This window comes from Medicago sativa, chromosome 8, assembly GCF_051527215.1.
Source record: "Medicago sativa cultivar Bolivia chromosome 8, Bolivia_mono, whole genome shotgun sequence".
NCBI lineage: Eukaryota > Viridiplantae > Streptophyta > Magnoliopsida > Fabales > Fabaceae > Medicago > Medicago sativa.
The window spans coordinates 79,865,380-79,883,856 of record NC_140756.1 but is presented as its reverse complement, the minus strand read 5'-3'; the positions used below and the strand labels follow the sequence as shown (position 1 = coordinate 79,883,856).

Below are 18,477 nucleotides of genomic sequence, written 5' to 3'. Positions count from 1 at the left end.
TTTCCCTTATAATGTCGTTTACACAGAAGCAATAAAAAGCTAGACTACACACACGCACACACACACACACACACACACACACACACACACACATGTACGAACGATGCCTAAATTTTAGCGAATATACGAACATCATTCAAATTCAAAGTTTTAGTTTTGTTACGCATTGTGACTTTGATATTATGTTCTTCAAAATGTATAAATAGGTCAATACCAATGACTATAAGGTTAGGTAACTTTTTAAATATTTTTAACTCTTACCGTTCATCATAGTTTCTTGCAAAAGAAAATTTATTCAATCCTTAAATAAATATATTAATATTCAGGGTTAGAAATAATGAACAAAGTCAAAACTTTTTTAGAAGAGTATCAAAATTGTTGTTGTACATGTTATTGATTTTATTGGTAGTATGTTATTGCTTTATTGTTATGTTAATTTCAATATGCAATACACTACATATACTAAAATTTAAAGGAAAAAAAATTACATTATCGAGTGTTTATTGTATTGTTTTCAACTTAAATCATAGGTTAAAATATATTATCGTGATAAATATATTATTACCATACAAACTTTCTTATTAAATATACACAACGTCATAGTCATAATCAATAGTCACTCTAGTGGGACAACTTTATTCTAGATCACCCATACCAAATTCCATTTTTGACACTGATCCAACACATAATTATTGACAGTTATAAATAGTTATTCAAACTCATCACAACTTTTTACGGTTTTTCTGATATGATCTGACAGATTTTGCTAGCATGTATTGTTTGCAGACAATTGAGTTTGGTTTTAGAGTCTCATTTCAATCACCACATCCTAAATAAAGAGATAGCGTTATGTATGGTGTGCAGTGTAAACAATAAAAGGAAAAATCTATTCACAGTATACAGATTGCGAATGTATCCCCATTTTTAAGTAGCGGCACAAAAATACTTCAAGTCAACGTACTCTGGATCCACATCATACAAGAATCTTGATGTTGTTTGTCAAACACCTTTCGGTTCTAACACCACATTTTCGTAGGAGAAATAGGAAGGGTTAATGGTATTTTCGATCAATTTTCTACGTATAATTATAAAACATGGCTCATTAGGAATGTCAAACTCAACCACTGGATTAAGCAGACTAATAGTTCGAACCTCCTTCTCCTAACATAGTGTTCTCGTCTTTAACTTTCGCCTTTTCTTCCGAAAGACTTTGTATTCATAAAGACTGCCTTTTTGGCTTTAGATTCCCATAACATTCTAGTTGTAAAAAAATATGTGGATAAAAAACAATATCAACAATCACACCAATTATTAAGGAAAACTAAAGTTAAAAAATTGATGTTGTTATCTATCTATTTTGTTAGAATCAATTGTAAACAACTATTATAGCGAGATGATGGTTATTCGTTGATAAATATGTGCGACTTGTAGACATGGACAAACAATTAAACATATTTCAAATGAATCCTTACTAAAATCATCAAAACCACAATAACTAAACCTTCATAAAACATTTGTTTCAGATAAGAGTATAAATATCTTCAACCTTCGTTTCTATTTTAATCAACCGTTTTGTTTTTACGAGGCAAAAAACTTAATAGTTTAACCACATGACATTCTTTTTTTTGAAAGAAACCACATGACATACTTATCAACTATAACTTAACCTAAACCACATATTACAACAAATAATTAGTTAGAAATTTAATGTCTCAACAACACTGCATTCCAAACTTAATACTTACTTCAAATTTAATGAATCATCAAATCAAATTCATAAACAAATCAAAAACTTCAAAAGTTACTTCAAATTTGATGAATCATCAAATCAAATCAAAAACTTCAAAAGCTAAATTAATATCAATCATATATGAACATATACATAATAAAATTATTGAGTAATTATTGCTTCTTTCACTGGAGATAAATAATTATTTGATTAGTTTTTTGTACTTATGTGGTCAGTTACTAAAGGTAAAAATATATGTACTAATCATTTAAATACAAACGCAAATAGAAAAAGAATCTTTAAACACGGTGCTAAAGTATAACAATATTGTCATTGACGGATAGCGAATTTAATTACGATTTCTTCAAACATGTACAAGATCGTTAATGAATACAATGACATGATCATAATTAAAGACACCTTGATGTTTGGTTTTGGTACATAACGGACGATGCCCAAATTTTGGTGAATATACGAACATCATTCAAATTCAAAGTTTTAGTTTTAATATGCAAAGTGGTTTTGATATCATGCTCCATCAAATTTATAATTAGGTATGGACCAATAACAACAAAATCCAGCTAGGTAGTTTTTTGTTTTGTTTTGGTACCACTACAAAGTTAGGTAGTTTCCTAAACATTCTTAATTCTTAACTTTTATCGTAGTTTATTGCAAATTAAAATATATTCAATTTCTAATTAAACATATACAGAATGACAAATAATAAATAAAGTGATAACATTTTTGGAAAGGAATAAAAATTATTGTTGTATATGTTTTTATTTATTTTTAAAAAAAAATACTATCAATAAAATCAATAACATATACAACAAATTTATTTATTTATTTATTGTTATGTTAATTTTAATCTGTAATGCAACACATACACCAAATTTTGAAGGAAAAAATTTACATTGTCGAGCGTTTATTATATTTTTTTCAACTAATATTATATGATAAAATATACTACCGTGATAAATATATTTTTATTATCGTCAAACTTTTTTATTGAATGTACATAATGACATAGTCATGATTAAAAAATACTATATGGGGCAACTTTATTCTAGTCCACCCATACAAAATTGCAATCCTAACACTGATCCAACACATACTTGTTAACAGTAATAAATTGTTCTTCAAACTCATTACAACTTTCTACGGCTCCTATGATATGATCTTTTAGTTTTGTGCTACCATAAAGACAATTTAACTTGGTTCTAGGGGATCATGCCGACCGCTACCTCCTTAGTAAAGGGAACATGTCATGTATGATGCACAATAGAAGTGATAAAAGCGGGAATATATTCACAATGGGGAACTGTGAATATTTTTCCGCTTTTGAACTGCATCATAAAAATACTTTGAGTCAACTTTCTCTGTATCCACATCATACAAGAACCTTGATACTATTTGAACTTACAGTTTCTTCAAGCATGTACAATATTGTTAATGAATACAATGACATGGTCAAAGTTAAATGACACCTTGGTGTTTGGTACATATACAAACAATTCTCAAATTGTGGTTAATATACGAACATCATTTAAGTTCAAGGTTTTAGTTTTAATATGCAACATGGATTTGATATTATTTTCATTCAAATGTATAAATAGGTCAAGACCAATGGTCACAAAATTTGTCTAGGTAGTTTTTTTGTTTGAGAACTACTACAAGTCTAAGCAACTTCCTAAACAAAATATTGACTCTTAACTTTAATCAAAATTTGCTGCAAATAAAAATCTATTCGGTCCCTAAATAAACAGATACAGGGTGGCATATAATAAACAAAGTTGTAACTTTTAGTTTTGGTGAATATACAATCATCATTCAAAAAAGATTTTGGTTTTGATATGCAATGTGCCTTTGATATTACGTTCTTTTAAATGTATAAATTGATCAAGACCAATGGTCACAAAATTTAGATATGTAGTTTTTTTGTTTTGGTACTACGTTTCATAAATAAACATATACATAATTACAAATAATAAACAAAGTTGTACTTTTCTAGAATGTAATCAAAATTGTTGTTGTACATGTCATTGATTTTATTGGTAGTATGTTCTTTATTTATAGGTATGTTAATTTTAATATGTAACACAATAAATATACTAATTTTTTTTACAGTGTCGAGTGTTTATTAATGGTTTTCAACTTAAATTATAAGATAAAATATATTATCGTGATAAATATATTTTCAATTATCACACAAACTTTCTTATTGTGTGTGATAAGACCAAAATATACGCTCATAAATGGAAAACATACTTCTCCTTGAATGTTGATATTGTAAGAGTTGAGTTACATCGTTCAGATAATAACATGAAAGATAGTTTCAATTCTGTCAAATGACACCCATATATGTTTATAAATTGATCATAATTTTTTCGTCTACAATAACCTTTTTTTTTGTCCGCAAACATTTGCTTAAAATCTTAAAAAGGTTTATATAAACAATCATATGAACACATTGCATCCTGACAAAATCATTTGGACATTTAGAAATAAACATAACTAATAGTTTTCTATAAACTTTGAAAGCATTTCGATTTTGGAAGACATACATGCTCAACACTTTAAGTTTCCGAACAAAGCAATCATCCACTGCAATTTACTAAGTGAATGAAACAATGAAAAAGGACAAATGAGTTTTTTTTTAAATGAAAAATATATTGATAGGATCTACCCTAAGCACAAGGAGTGTAAATAATATATCAAAATGAAAACACCAGTACATAATTCATTTATAATTAATTGTGCTAAGACATGCAACATATAATCAGACTCCCCCTTGCGAAGACCATGCCATACCAACCACCTATATTACTTGTACAATTCTCCAGACTAAAACGACAGAAGCTATATAAACAAACGCCAAAACCAAGTAAGCTATACTCTCAATTCAGCAACCTGACCACGACTAAATGATAATTGAATTGATGAAAAACGAGTTATGGAAGAAATGTGTAAACGTTGGAATGGAGGTGGCGTTGAAATTGAAAGATATGGGGAAAATGTTGTAGAGCCAACATTTTTCCTAATTTTTCTTTCTTTTCGATAAGCCCCATTTTAAGTTTTTTATTTTATCTCTCTTGCTCTCTTTTATTATTATTTTTATACAAAAACTCATTTGTCAATTCCTTTCTCTCTCTTCGCCAAATGAATTCTCAGAAGCTCTCATCCTCTTAGAAACCCTAGCCGTCACAACACTGTTGATGACCTCCTTAATCCATTTATGTCCGCCTTCTGGCGAGCCACTATCACAATCTTCATCTACTCCTTCTCCTTTATCATTCTATTAAATATATTTGGGTTAATTATTGAAATTGATCTTGTAATCTACGTGAAGTCTGAAAAATGACCTTATAAAATAAAAAACACATGTTCTAACCCTGTAATTTGAGATAGTTATTATATATGACCCTGTAATATGCGTGAAGTCCAAGAAATCTAGTTATGACCCTTTAATATATGTGAAGTCCAAGAAATCAACTTAGAGATTGAATTTTTTCATGATTTTTTAAGGCATGCTAAGAATGATAAAATTGGATTTTACACAAAAAAAATTAGAAATTTTTGACAAACGGCAAAAACTCAAAAAGTAAAATAACGGAAATCTCAATCTATAAATTGAATTTTGAACTCATTGTTTGCAGAGACATCTATAAAATACATAAAAATGATATGCAAAGTTTCCTACCATTTCGAAGACGTTTCAATTTATTTTTATTTTTTAACCAAAACGTGCAAAATTGAAATTTCGTTCCTAGTAAGTGTATACTCAGAGTCATAGGTCAAACGTCGTTCCCTAGTTTTGTATGCATGGTTAGAACATAATAAGAATCTTCACAACGAAGTTTTGCAGTTTTAAAATGAGAGACAAATTAATTATAAATTGTTTAAAAAATTCATAATTATGGGAAATAAAAATTCATAATTAATTTGTCCCTAGTCGAAATCAATTTTTTTTGTGTAAAGCCATATTTTAACTTCCTAAACATGCTTGAAAAAAATCATGAAAGAATTCAATCTCCAGGTCACTTTTTTGGACTACACATATATTATAGGGTCAAAAATAAGAAGAATATGAAATTACAAGGCTAGAATATAAGCTTTTAATTTGATTGGGTCATTTTTCAAACATAGTGTATATTTCAGGGTCAATTAGAACAATTAACCCAATATATTTTTAGACGAGATAAATTTTTAAACATTTCAACCACCACCTTCTCGGCAAGATCTCGACCAACTTAGACAACATTTTGAAAAATCATCACAGTAAAAAGTCTCTCCTCCATCTCCTCTACAAAGCCCATAGAAAAGATCATAATTTAAAACACCTTTGTCGGCGACCACTGCGCTGGAAATTGCGGCCACCATTGTGTCACAGTCTGAAATCTAGGTTGTTGTTTTCATTAAGGTCATGTTTTTTACATCTTTTGTTTCTATTCTTTTACTTTCGCATCATCTATTTTTCTTCTAAGATCATTGATTATTTAAAGTTTAACTCACTTTTACACGAATATATCTAAACACAAGCAACTTTTAATTGTAATTACTTGTAACCCAAATCAATTATACATAATCAACTATGAGAAATGATATTTGTACAACTATTTTGTGACAACTTTCTCTCTCATACTCACATACTCCCTCCGTCCCTCAATAGATGATCTAGTTGACTCCGACACACATACCAATGCATATGTTTTATCTTTGTTATCTTCAATTCTCTACTTAAAAAATTTATAAAAATTTAATATTTGAAAAATATTCATCGAGACGAATCCAACATCTTACATGATATTATTTATTTTTGTGAATTAGTAGAAAAATATGGTCAAATTATTTATTTTTGTGAATTCGTAGAAAAATATGGTCAAAATATGTCAAATCAATAATATATATTGTCAAATAGGTCATCTATTGAAGGACGGAGTGAGTATATTTTGTACTTTATCTTTCAATTACGTTGATTTTCTTGCTAAAACCTAGTACATTTTCTTTTTAATTTATGGTTGTCTAAAACACTGTCAACAAAAATATTATTCAAATAACATCCATCATAATAAATTATATCAAAATCACAATTATTCTCACAGGATAACTAAACACTTGCATAATCTCCGGTGCTCAAAGAAACTCCTTTATAATCCCCCAATTCCCAAACAAACCTCGATAACTCTCGATCTACATGTGAAAATGGGGGATATTTTGGTATATTTGACAAGTCACTAGGTAGAACGTATTTACGACCAAGTTAAAGGGGTAGTTGAGTAAAAACAATCTTAAAATAATAAAAAACGAAGATAGAGTACATTTTGGGGGATATTTGTCAGTGAGAAGATCACAACACCCAATGAAAACTCTTTTCTCTCTTTTTCCCTCTGCTTCTTCTCCACACTCTTCCCAACATATTAACATTCATTAACACACTGACACACACCACTTCTCAGGTGCCGATCCTTTCTTTTTCTTCCTCAAACCCCACCACTTTCCCTCGCCCAAATGCAGGAGATACAACATTCCATCGGAGGCGCCGGAGGAACCAGATTCTTCGGTGGCGGAGGCGGTGATCGGCGTCTCAGACCCAACCAAAACAACAATAACCTGAACCAAGAAGTCATGAAATGTCCTCGCTGTGACTCCATCAACACCAAATTCTGTTACTACAATAACTACAACCTCTCTCAGCCTCGTCACTTCTGCAAAAACTGCCGACGTTACTGGACTAAAGGCGGTGTCCTCCGTAACGTCCCCGTCGGTGGCGGTTGCCGGAAATCCAAACGCTCTAGCAAACCAAAAAAATCTTCCTCCTCAGATTCCACTGTTTTACCGACAACTCCACCGGAGGCGCCGGAGAATAAGTCTAACTCCCATTCCAGCAGTGAGAGTTCCAGCCTCACCGCCGCTGCGGTGGCTGAAACAGTTTCAGAACCAACACCACCGCCGGAGAAGAAAATCAACAAAGGTTTTGAGAATGATTCACTTGAACAAGGAACAGGTGATTGTGGTATATTCTCAGAGATCGCAACTTTCACAAGCTTGATCACTTCCTCTAACGAGACATTGCCGTTTGGTTTTGGTATCGGTAACGATAACCGTAACGGTAATGTTAACGTTAACGGGTTTAATGATGCGTCGTCGTTTCAGTGGCAAAACCAAAAGCTGATGAGCGTTACCGGCGATCAAAAACATCATGAAGAAGACGCATTGAAGTTGTTACCGGAGAATATAGGTGCTGGTGCTGGTGGGGGTGGTTCTTCTGGTCCTGGATCGTTGCTGGACCATGGTATTGATTTCTCTTTGCTCACTACTAAAAAAATGTCATTTTCGGACGAAATTTCGGATGGTTTTGGGACGGAATTTACGGACATTTCCCACGGAATTCGGACGGAAATGTGTTTTCGGACGGAATTCGGACGGATAAGGCGTTGTCCGAAAAAGCCGCGTCGCAAATCATAATTCCGTCCCAAATTTCGTCCCAAAAATATTTGGGACGGATTTCGCACGATTACGTTTGTGGGACATGTGAATAGATTTCAGACGCATTTCGGACGGAATTAAGTTTAATTTCCTACGAATTTCGGACGGAATTAAGTTTAATTTCCTACAGTTTTCGGACGGAATTAAGTTTAATTTCCTGCAGTGTTCAGACAAATTTTCCAACGATTTTCGGATGAAATCTTAAGGAACCTTAAAATATTTACCACGCTTTTCGGGAGAGATTATATGCTTTTTTTTTATACAGAATTGCAACAAAATTAATTTATTTTAATGAGTTTAAAATAAATTGAAATCCCAAAATTATATTCAATAATACATACTAGATTCAAATAAAAATAAATAATAATTCAAGAGTAAACAAATGCTCATTGTCTAAAACAAAATTATACAAACTAGATTCATATATGTGCTCAATGTTCTAGCACAATATATCACAAAATAACATGACTAAATTGTTCACTAGTCAATACTCAAAAGTAAATTAACAAAAATTTGAGTAATACTTTGTTCAAAAGATGACGTACTCGAACACAAGACAAACATATACCCATAGATATAGAACCATCGGTATGAATGGAGCTCCCTTGAGTTGAGGCACTATTTGCAATGTTTGCCACTGATAAATTCTTAAAATTTTTATCGGATGCCCAATAAAGTATTAATTGATTCCATATTGGCTCAGGGATGTACTTTAGCCATTATTTGGAATTTTCTGCATAGTTTTTCGTCTCTTGATACATCATACCTCTGAATCTACCTTCTCCCTTGATTTCAAAAATTTGGCGAATCCTAGCATCATATTTAGGTTCCCATTTACAATACTTCTACAAAATTGCACCCAATTAACCTGTTAGCAATTCAAAATTTTCAAGAGTCTTTAATTGTTCAATAACTAATGGAAAAAAAAAACACTTAGATAAAGTACTTTGTGCACTGTTTGTACTGTTCTACACTAATATTCATCTTAACTACCAAAAACTTACGTCAGCAAAGGCATTTTGTATCTATTAAAACAAAGTCGTTTAGCGAAATTTATGTTAACCGACTGAATTGTATATAAAGCATTGTAGCTAAGTATTCTTCTTAAAGAAATATATTACTAATTAACTATAAATTACTAATTATATAACTATTACCTTAAATTCAGTAAACCATAACAACTTCTGGTCAAGAGATGCATGTCCCCATGTAGGACAAAACCAATCAAATTTGCTCTTAATGGATTTCGTCAAGAAACGAATAGCAGTTGATGGATTGAACCTGTTAATACAAATTGTTAATATACATGCATCAATTATTTTCTACAAAAAATTAAGTTAATTTCTCAAAAGTATAATATTTAACTTACTCATTTCGATACGGCTCTATTTTCTCAAGGCATTCTTGATCAATTCCTTCATCTTCATCAGGTTCAATGGCAGATGATTGAGTGTGTGGCAAAGTTTGTTCAGAATTTTGAGGTATGGTAGTTGATGCGTTCGGAGTGTTTATGTGTGGTGATGGTGTAGGTTGTGCATGTGATAATGATTGACTTAGAGATACATGTGGAGATGGTGTAGTAGGCGTAACTTATACAGCAATTCGCCCTCTACCAGTTGAGTATCGACCTCGAGAGGATAAAGTCCTTCCACCTCTGTTAGTACCTCTTCCAGACATCTAAAACAACAATTTGATTAACTGCCAAAATAACTTTTCTTTTTAAATGACAAATTTATTCCCAAGCAAAACAGACCTAACAAACCTAGGCAATTAGACCAGCACTAACAATAAAACCACACCAGAAAACCAAATGGCATAATGTACATATCAAGGCTGAACATAGTAAAAAAAATTATTAGAAATATTTACATTTTAATAGCATGAATGAAATCCAGACATAAAACCATTACAGCAATTAGTGATGTCAATGCATGTTTTTTCCTCTCATTTTTAAGTCTCTATGATAGTCCATAGTTTCTATACACAACCTGTCTACAATTGAAGATTCACTTTAAACATGAATTGTGATCCGTAATTTATTACTCCCAAGTCTAATTATGCCATGTTTTGCGCCTAACAGTTGGTAAACTGGATTCACTTTTCAATAGTTCAACCAAGTTATGTAAAAAATTCCTTTAAACTTATAGAATGCACCAAAACAAAATTAAGATGATAAGTTGAAATTCCACTTTTTGAAAGTTTATTCTTAACCTCTATCAAGTGTATTCTTTCAACTATCTTGAATTCTAGAGTGCCTGACATGCTAAATTTCAAAATCTCAAGACCAACTCATACCTTCCAATGCAGCTAAATTTAGCATCGCTATAACCAGTATTTGACATTATTTTTTACTAAATAGAACACTGAAAATTTCTTCAAATTCTCCTATGTTATAGCGCCAGTATCAACATAAACTCTGATTGATGCTAAAAATAATTCAACAATGACATGCATGATAATTAAAATTGGGCAAGAGCAATTTATTTCTTTAAAGAAGGACAAAACACAAAGTGCATTTAATTGTAAACAACGGAAAAATTGTGACACCATAAGGATGGTTGCTTCTCCTTAATTGCAAAACCATAGTCCGTAGCCAGGTATTGAGTTGCAGAACTACTGCCACAGCTGGTAAACCCTTGAAAACTTAAAAAAAAAAAAAAAATTTGATCATTATCATGTCCAATGGAGATAATCTATAACTAGGTGTCACCAAAAATATAACACCCAACATCAGGTATATCTAGCTACCAAAATACAACACCAAAAGTATGCCAACAGAAAAACAGAACTGAGATACACACACTTAAACACCAAAACAGAAAAGAAAAAAACAGCACAAAAACACTAACTGCATCTAGAAAGAACAACCACCTAGAAAAAAATACACTAACAACCACAACAGCAGCACTCTAGCTGCACAAACACACTAGCTGCACCTAGAAACAGCAGCAGCAAAGCAACGCCCCATACACAGCTGCTAAAGGCACCAAAACTGGCTAAAAAGAAAAGAAAACTCAGCACTAAAACAACCACAACAGCAGCACTCTAACAACAACGCCAAGAATCAACACCGGGTACTGTGAAGGATGTAGAAGCTAGTCAGATTCAACTAACTTCATCTAAAGTCAATTAGGACAGTTATCCATCTGTTAGCAGTAGATGTAACTATTATTAGTTAGTAGTTTAGTTAGCTAGCTATTGTGATTTGTAAGCCGCATATATAGCTCAAACACTTGTATTTTTTCTGCAGTCTATGCAATATGAGATTTCTCTCAATTCTCTATACTTAAAACACAACTAATAAAAATTGCATTGCAATGACATTTAACCGCGATATCAATAATTGCTCTGTGATCGCAACCACAAACAGGTTATTTCTTGCTAGCATCTTAAAAAAGTGGCTGCATTTATCCGCATTATCAATGATCAAAACGTAATTGAAACCGTAACTGTAAGTCTATAACCACAGTTTAGAACTTAAAAGTGAATCCAAGTCTTTCAACAGAAAAAAGTGAACAAAGAAATAAACCCACAATTATTTTCAACACAAAACCCACAATTAACATGATGCCTAAGAATATATGCAAACGACATTAATCTATCTTTAAAGAAAAATATATATGAAATTTATCATTATAAACAAAAAAATTCCTAGCACAATCCAGCATTTAAGTCTAAGAAACTCTCCCTCAAAAAACAAAAAAAAAAAGTCTACGAGACTCAATTGCATTCATCTAGTTTTTTTAATGTTCATCTAGTTTTTTTTTTTTTTTTTTTTTTAATGTTCAATTTAACCCTTCTTCAAAAAAATGTTCAATTTAACCCTCCTAATGTCTAACTGGATGCAGTTTAGTCCTATCGAAGAAGAGAGTAAATTACGTTAAATTGGAACTCAGAAGAAAAAGATGGGAAAATAACAATACTCAAGAAACAAAAAATGAAATTTTATAAACTACAGTAACTAAAAGAGATTCTAATCCTTTTCGATTTTGACAACGAAATTAATCTTCAAATTAGTAAAAGTAAATACCACAAATTACTATTCAATCACAATTATTTTCAACACCAAACGTGAATCCAAGTGTAGGTAGTTAAGCACACTAAAAACCTTAATAAGTAAAACAAAATAAACCCTAAAATTGAACCAAGAATCAGGTACAAGTTTATGGGAACATGCTTGATTTGTTGAAGAAAACACTGAGAAATTAAAAAAAAAATACAGATAATCCACAGATCTGGAGAGAAGAGAAGAGAATCTTGGATACCTTGAAAGATTGATTGACCAGCTTGAGAAGTTTTTGGAAGAAATTGATTGAAGAGCAGCACAGGAGAAGTTGATTGAAGAGCAGCACTGAGAAATTGATTTTGAAGTTGGTTTTAGGGTTATGAAAGAGGGAGATGAAATTTTAGGGTTATGAGAGAAGCACACGAGGGAAATTTTGTGAGATAAGCGGGAGATGAAATTTTCCCAATTAAAACCCTCAAAAATATTAGCCGTCCGAAATCCGTCTCAATATTTCACACGGTTTTGGGACGGAATTGTTTTTTTAAATAAATCCGTGCGAAATCCGTGGGAAAAAACCCTGTTTGAACATGTGCTAAAATTTTCACACAATTTTGGGACGGATTTGAGACGAAAATTCCGCTCCGTTAAAACCGTCCCAAATCCGTCCGAAAAATTCAGACAAATTCGTATCCGTCCGAAAATTCCGTCCGAAACCACTGTTTTTTTAGTAGTGGCTGCAGAGTAAAACAAGCAACGGTGGATTTGGATCGTTGGATTGGAATGGTGATGGTGGTGCAGATCATCAAGGTTTGTTTGATCTTCCTAACACCGTTGATCATGGTTACTGGAATCACACTCAATGGTCTGATCAGGATCATTCTTCTCTCTTTCATCTTCCATGATATAGTTACTATTAAGGCTCAAATCAACTTTTTTATTTTATTTTAACCTTTCATGATTATATATATTTTAACTTTAAACAAGAGCAAAGAATATTTGAAACCAAAGTAAAAAAGTGAAAGAGAAGAATGAAGATATGAAAGCACTTCGTATTATTAATCAAGAGGTGTACTATATTATTATTTTGTTTATTTTTTCTTCTTCAAATCTTGGAGGCCGGTGTGATTGAGCTTGGTTTTAATTGCTGATGTGCATGCACAACTAACTTCCATGTTAGTTTCTTATCTGATTTGTTTTAATATATGTAATGTTGAATTTGATTGATTAGAGAAATAGAAAATATAATCCAAATGTGTTTTAATTAATGTATGTCGGTTGTTTACTTCCTTAATCTTATTTTACCTTGTTTAGATAATAATGCAAATCCTTCAATTAACGGCTACGAGTATTACTATGGGTATGAGTATGTCTATGGCATCACTTTGATAATTATAAATCAAACTAAACTCACGAATAGTTAATAAATAAGAAACCGATTGATGGAATATGATTTTGATCAATATTGTTTATTATTCCATTGAGAGGCGAAGACGTTATTTAATTTTTTTACTTTGAAAGTAAAATTAAAATATCTTGCATATGTTTTTTAAGGAATTATCTTGTTAATTAATGTTAAATAGTGAATTATGAATTTAGATGTATTTAGTTCAACATCGATGGGTTAGTTAGTAATGAGTCACATAGGATAGCATGCGCGATGATGAGTGCGCGTGCGGAAGAGAGGGTAGACACGTGGGTTAGTGTGACAAGACAAGAATGTGATGTGAAGAGTCGGTTGTCTTGTGGTGGTTTATTCTGGTCCTTACCCTACTGATACCATTGTGTGATTAAATCAAGTCTCACTCACAGTGCCAATTTCATGGAACAAGGGTAACCAAATAATTAGGATGGTGGGGAAGTTGTGTTAGTGCATTCATAGTGGAGAAGTGTCAACTCAATGGCTCTTAATATGCATGGAATGGGTGATGATGATGATGATGGGTGCATGTATGTATGTTATGCCGGTCTGGATAAATTTAAGATACTAAAAGCTTAAATTCACACAAACACACCAAGCTGTAGTATTAAATTTCCAGTTTGACGGATTGAAACTATAAGGTGAAAATTGGGGTCAAATTTTTCATAAAAATGTGAATCAACGAGGCGTGGTGCAAGTGATTGATCTCGTGATGTGGATGCCTCGTTTCAAATAGGAAAAGCGATTAGCACTACATCGACATGGGGTGGGAGAGCATTTTTAATGCAGTTCTCACTAGGTTCTAGTTGCTAACGAGATTATTAAGATTAAGATGGGTTGAAGGTGATGTCACATCTAAGATTAATTTTCCTAGATAAGATTTGGTTATTATCTCAAGAACGTCAAAAAAATTCATTTCCTTCATTCAAAATGTAATTTTCATTTCTTTTGTTTCAAAATCGAATCATATTCATCATTAATAGTAAACTGTCCCCAATTCATCGAGGGTAACGTAGGCGTCGCCCTTGAAACCACAAACACGATAATTTAGTAACAAGTGTCATGCTAACAAAAGTAATAGGTGCTCTAAAGATATTATTTTAAGAAACTAAAAGTAATACATCAAAAATTACGTCAAGCAAAATGGTCAAATATGAGAAAACGTGTTTTGACAATCAACATGTTTTTATACATTTGCATTTGACATAATTGACTTTCTAGCATTAGAGATTATTGACCTTATACATAGAATTCGAAGGATCATATATAACAATGTCATGGATTTTAGGTTCATGAATGTTGTGTTTATGAGGATTGGTTTTGTTATCCAAAAAGTCTAATGCGCAGCTTATTACCCACTTACTTTTTATTCATGTGTATATAAAAAAATACTCGTTAATTTAAAAAAAAAATGAATTCATCATTTTTACCTCTTTAACACAATACTTTTATTTTTGTTTCTTTAACAAATATCTTAAAGGCTTTTGAACATTTTTTTATAGGAATAGTGGGGCAATTCCTCGCCATAACTCAAGCAGTCAAGCTATAAAACGAAATCTACGATGAAAACTCCAAATTGTAAATATCATCTGAGGATTTTTAATCCTTTTTAAAGGGGTCCTATATACATTTAGAAGCATAATTACTCCTTCAAATGTCTACATTTAGAATTTATATAATGCTATTAATGTAGAAAATATAACTTCTAAAGTAGACTTAAAAATGGTAACTGATGGTAAAAAAAACCTATCGATAATGTCTACAATACCTCTTGATGAATTGAAGGTAATCTACCCATAATGACAAGTAGAATTTGATTCTAGAACGAATGAGATTAAGATCACAAATTGAATGTAAAAGATGAAGTAGTTTGATTTTCTTTGAAATGAAAATGATAATCCAATATAAGAATAAAGATGAAGAAAATACGATGTTTCTTTGATAGGATAAATTTCCCCAATTCATCGATGCGTAACGTAAAAAAACCGATTTCATACATTTCATTGAAACTCTAGGTAATCTTACAAAGTTTTGATCACGTATGATCTCTATAGGTGATTACGTCTTAGACTATTATTGATAATTGATGGGGTTGAAACTTCGACCCCGGTGAAGTGGTAACTAAAAAGTGCATAAACTCTTTGAAGTGTTTTTTTAGTGAGAAACAAACCTTTCTACAAGTGTTGCCAAACGAGTAATCGCTTTCATTTTACCGTTAGAATTCATTTGCAATGGTCAAATGTGATTTGACCATATTTTTATGATGTTAGACTTTGTTTTACCGTTAGAATTCGTTTGGAATGAGTAATTGGGTTGAAACTAATTTGAGTTTTTCTAATTTTGTTATAAATGTTGGAACTCTTTTTGATAATCACACAATCTTATAATTTTGATCGACAGTATTCAATTAAAAAATAAAATAAAAATAAAATTTTAAGTGAATTCACTCTACATTTAACAAAACATAAATCAAAATTAATTTTATAAAATAAATTAATACATTTTTTTTTGTTCAAGAGAATGAATTCAAAATTATTATTTATCACCGTAGAACAAACACATCAATGCATAAATTAATTTCAAATACTAATAATAAGTAAAGAGTTTTTCTATCATATGCAAATTTAATATTAAATATACATATTTTTAATGAATATTTGTTGTTTTTCAATAATTTTTTTTTTACTTTTAGTTGTTTTAACATGTGCAATGTTTTACACATGTTAAACAAACCCCTTAAGTTAAAAGGTCTTCTTAGTGTGAATTTTTCTTACTTAGAACATAATGGCTTTTTGATGGTTTTAAAATTTTTATTCGGGTATTTTTAAAATTTTAGTGTGTTAAACCATTTCTTAGTATTTTTATGTCAATGATTTTTTCGTGACTTTTTTTTTTGTTGTATCACAAATATCTCAACATATGTGATGAGTATGTAACATAATACTCCCTTCATTTTTTTTTGGTCAGAATACTCTCTTCATTTTACTAATATTATACTCTCTTCTTTTTACAACGAGTGTCGTTTTAAAAAAAAGTAAAAAATATTTGTTTTAAATTGAATGTCATTTTTAACTTATACGTCTTTTTGACTACGTTATTGTATTCATTAGTCTATGTGCAGTAACCTTAAACAACACTCATTTTAAGTTTGAGGGAGTAATATAAATGGAGTTATTTAAAAAAGAACATTGGTTAAATATCTTTAATTAAAAATGTAATCCAACACGTATTGTTAAAGTTTTTTCCTTATAAATAGTTTTTAGCAAGAAAATTCTTGTTGATAATTTTTTTTCTGGTTGTTAGAAGCTAGTGGTTTGGCTGTGAGGATGTTTTTCGTAGAATTTTGAGTTCGAACTCTGGTCACCACATTCTTAGAACATAGTTTTAAAATATAAGTATACAACACCAAGAATGATCACTCAATATGTTGTTTCCATGCCTTCTCAATCATTGTCATACCCATACCTAAATGAAGGAATAAGTTCATTTAGGTATAACTTCAAGACAAAATTAATAAGGATCACTCATCCTCCAAGAGTAACGAACTTATTCCTCCAACTACTCGATCTTTTATCCAAAACTTCAACAATTGTTGAAGTTTTGGAGAAAATATCGAGTAGTTGGAGGAATAAGTTCGTATTGTTTAAGTTTTGGAGAAAAGATCGAGTAGTTGGAGAAATAAGTTCGTTACTCTTGGAGAACAGGTGATCCTTATTAATTCGGTCTTGACTTCCATCCCTAATTTCTGCCCTTCTTACTTGAAAATATCGAAAAAGTTAATGTAAGGTATTTACGAGGATATTTGAAAATCTAAAGTAGAAGGGGGTTGGGGGTTCAAAGACTTGAAAATCTTCAATTTAGCACTACTTGCTAAATGAAGATGGAGACTGGTAAGTAACGACCATGCACCTTCGAATTAAGTGTCGCAAGCTAAATGTCGAAGAAAAATTACCTCCCTCTCCATCCTACATTTGAGCTCAAATTTTAAGTATCCATCACTTTGGTTGAATATGCGAATAAAATTCTAGGTAACAGAGAAAAAATTTATTTTTTGCTTGACTCTTGGATAAGCACTCTTGCGGAGGAAGCAATTCTTCACATGAGAAGAGAAAATCTACTTGGAATTGTGGAACCTTATACATGGAACTCCCGTTCATCTTGGTAGAGATAGGTGGAAGCGGGAATTCGAATTGTGAGACATATTCATAGTTAAATCTTTCTATTTGTCTTTATGTGTGGAAAATTTCTTCCCCTGTGTGTTAAATGCGGCTACTCTTAGGTGTTTGAAAGTTATATGGGATAGTTGTTCTCTTTGAAACATAATAACTTTTTCTTTGCAAATACTTTTTCATCGGTTATCCACTCGTAGGAGTCTAGTTAGAAGGAAAGTTTTGAGTGAAGGGGCCAACTTTCGTTTGTGTTTGGTTCCCAGGTGTTTAAGAGGTGGAGGATCACCTATTACGCAAATGCAGTTTCGCAAGATCAGTATGCTATCATACTTTCAAATAGATTGAAAACACTGATAATATTGTTAGGTAATCTCCTTACACTTTTTTAATGTTTTACGACATTTCCTTAGAACAAAAAGTACCGAAAAAGGTCTTGATCTTATTTGGCACACACTCATCTCGAAAATTTGAGAGGCCAGAAACAAAGCTATTTTTTATTCAAAGGATCCGGTGGTTGAAGAGTTTTTGAAGCTATCAAATTTATCTATTGAAAATGGTTTCAATACCTCTTGTAATTTTATCAATTTGGTGGATCTACTACTCAAGGCACTTCTTTCATTATCATCTAATAAAAATTGCTTTTGATGTTAAAAAAAAATTACTAAATGAA

General features: G+C 31.4%; 2 protein-coding genes and 1 long non-coding RNA gene across 3 annotated transcripts; 1 reads left to right on the top strand and 2 right to left on the bottom strand.

Annotated features, from left to right (window-relative positions):
* Positions 1 to 7,061: 7,061 nt before the first annotated feature.
* LOC146902014 (dof zinc finger protein DOF5.4-like) lies at positions 7,062 to 13,280 on the top strand. The gene is made up of 2 exons (XM_085731363.1): positions 7,062 to 8,037; positions 12,955 to 13,280. Exons 1-2 carry the CDS (start codon positions 7,238 to 7,240, stop codon positions 13,121 to 13,123), a joined length of 969 nt encoding a protein of 322 aa, XP_085587489.1. The 5' UTR covers positions 7,062 to 7,237; the 3' UTR covers positions 13,124 to 13,280.
* LOC146902016 (uncharacterized) lies at positions 8,803 to 10,535 on the bottom strand. Its single transcript, XM_085732864.1, has 4 exons — positions 10,511 to 10,535; positions 9,585 to 9,804; positions 9,373 to 9,496; positions 8,803 to 9,060 (listed from the first exon to the last, which is right to left on the bottom strand). Exons 1-4 carry the CDS (start codon positions 10,533 to 10,535, stop codon positions 8,935 to 8,937), a joined length of 495 nt encoding a protein of 164 aa, XP_085588990.1. The 3' UTR covers positions 8,803 to 8,934.
* Positions 10,672 to 12,620, bottom strand: LOC146902015 (uncharacterized). Its single transcript, XR_015021066.1, has 2 exons — positions 12,481 to 12,620; positions 10,672 to 10,858 (listed from the first exon to the last, which is right to left on the bottom strand). It is a non-coding gene; the product is annotated as an uncharacterized LOC146902015 (long non-coding RNA).
* Positions 13,281 to 18,477: the final 5,197 nt, after the last annotated feature.

What these genes read in the sequence shown, in the direction of transcription:
- LOC146902016 (XM_085732864.1), bottom strand. Translation starts at nt 10,535, where the DNA reads ATGCTAAATTTAGCTGCATTGGAAG. An exon ending in AAATTTAGCTGCATTGGAAG is followed by an intron (nt 9,805 to 10,510) that starts GTATGAGTTGGT and finishes TTGCTGTATAAG; the next exon opens with TTACGCCTACTACACCATCT. An exon ending in ATAGAGCCGTATCGAAATGA is followed by an intron (nt 9,497 to 9,584) that starts GTAAGTTAAATA and finishes TTGTATTAACAG; the next exon opens with GTTCAATCCATCAACTGCTA.
- LOC146902014 (XM_085731363.1), top strand. Translation starts at nt 7,238, where the DNA reads ATGCAGGAGATACAACATTCCATCGGAGGCGCCGGAGGAACCAGATTC. An exon ending in CATGGTATTGATTTCTCTTT is followed by an intron (nt 8,038 to 12,954) that starts GCTCACTACTAA and finishes TTTTTAGTAGTG; the next exon opens with GCTGCAGAGTAAAACAAGCA.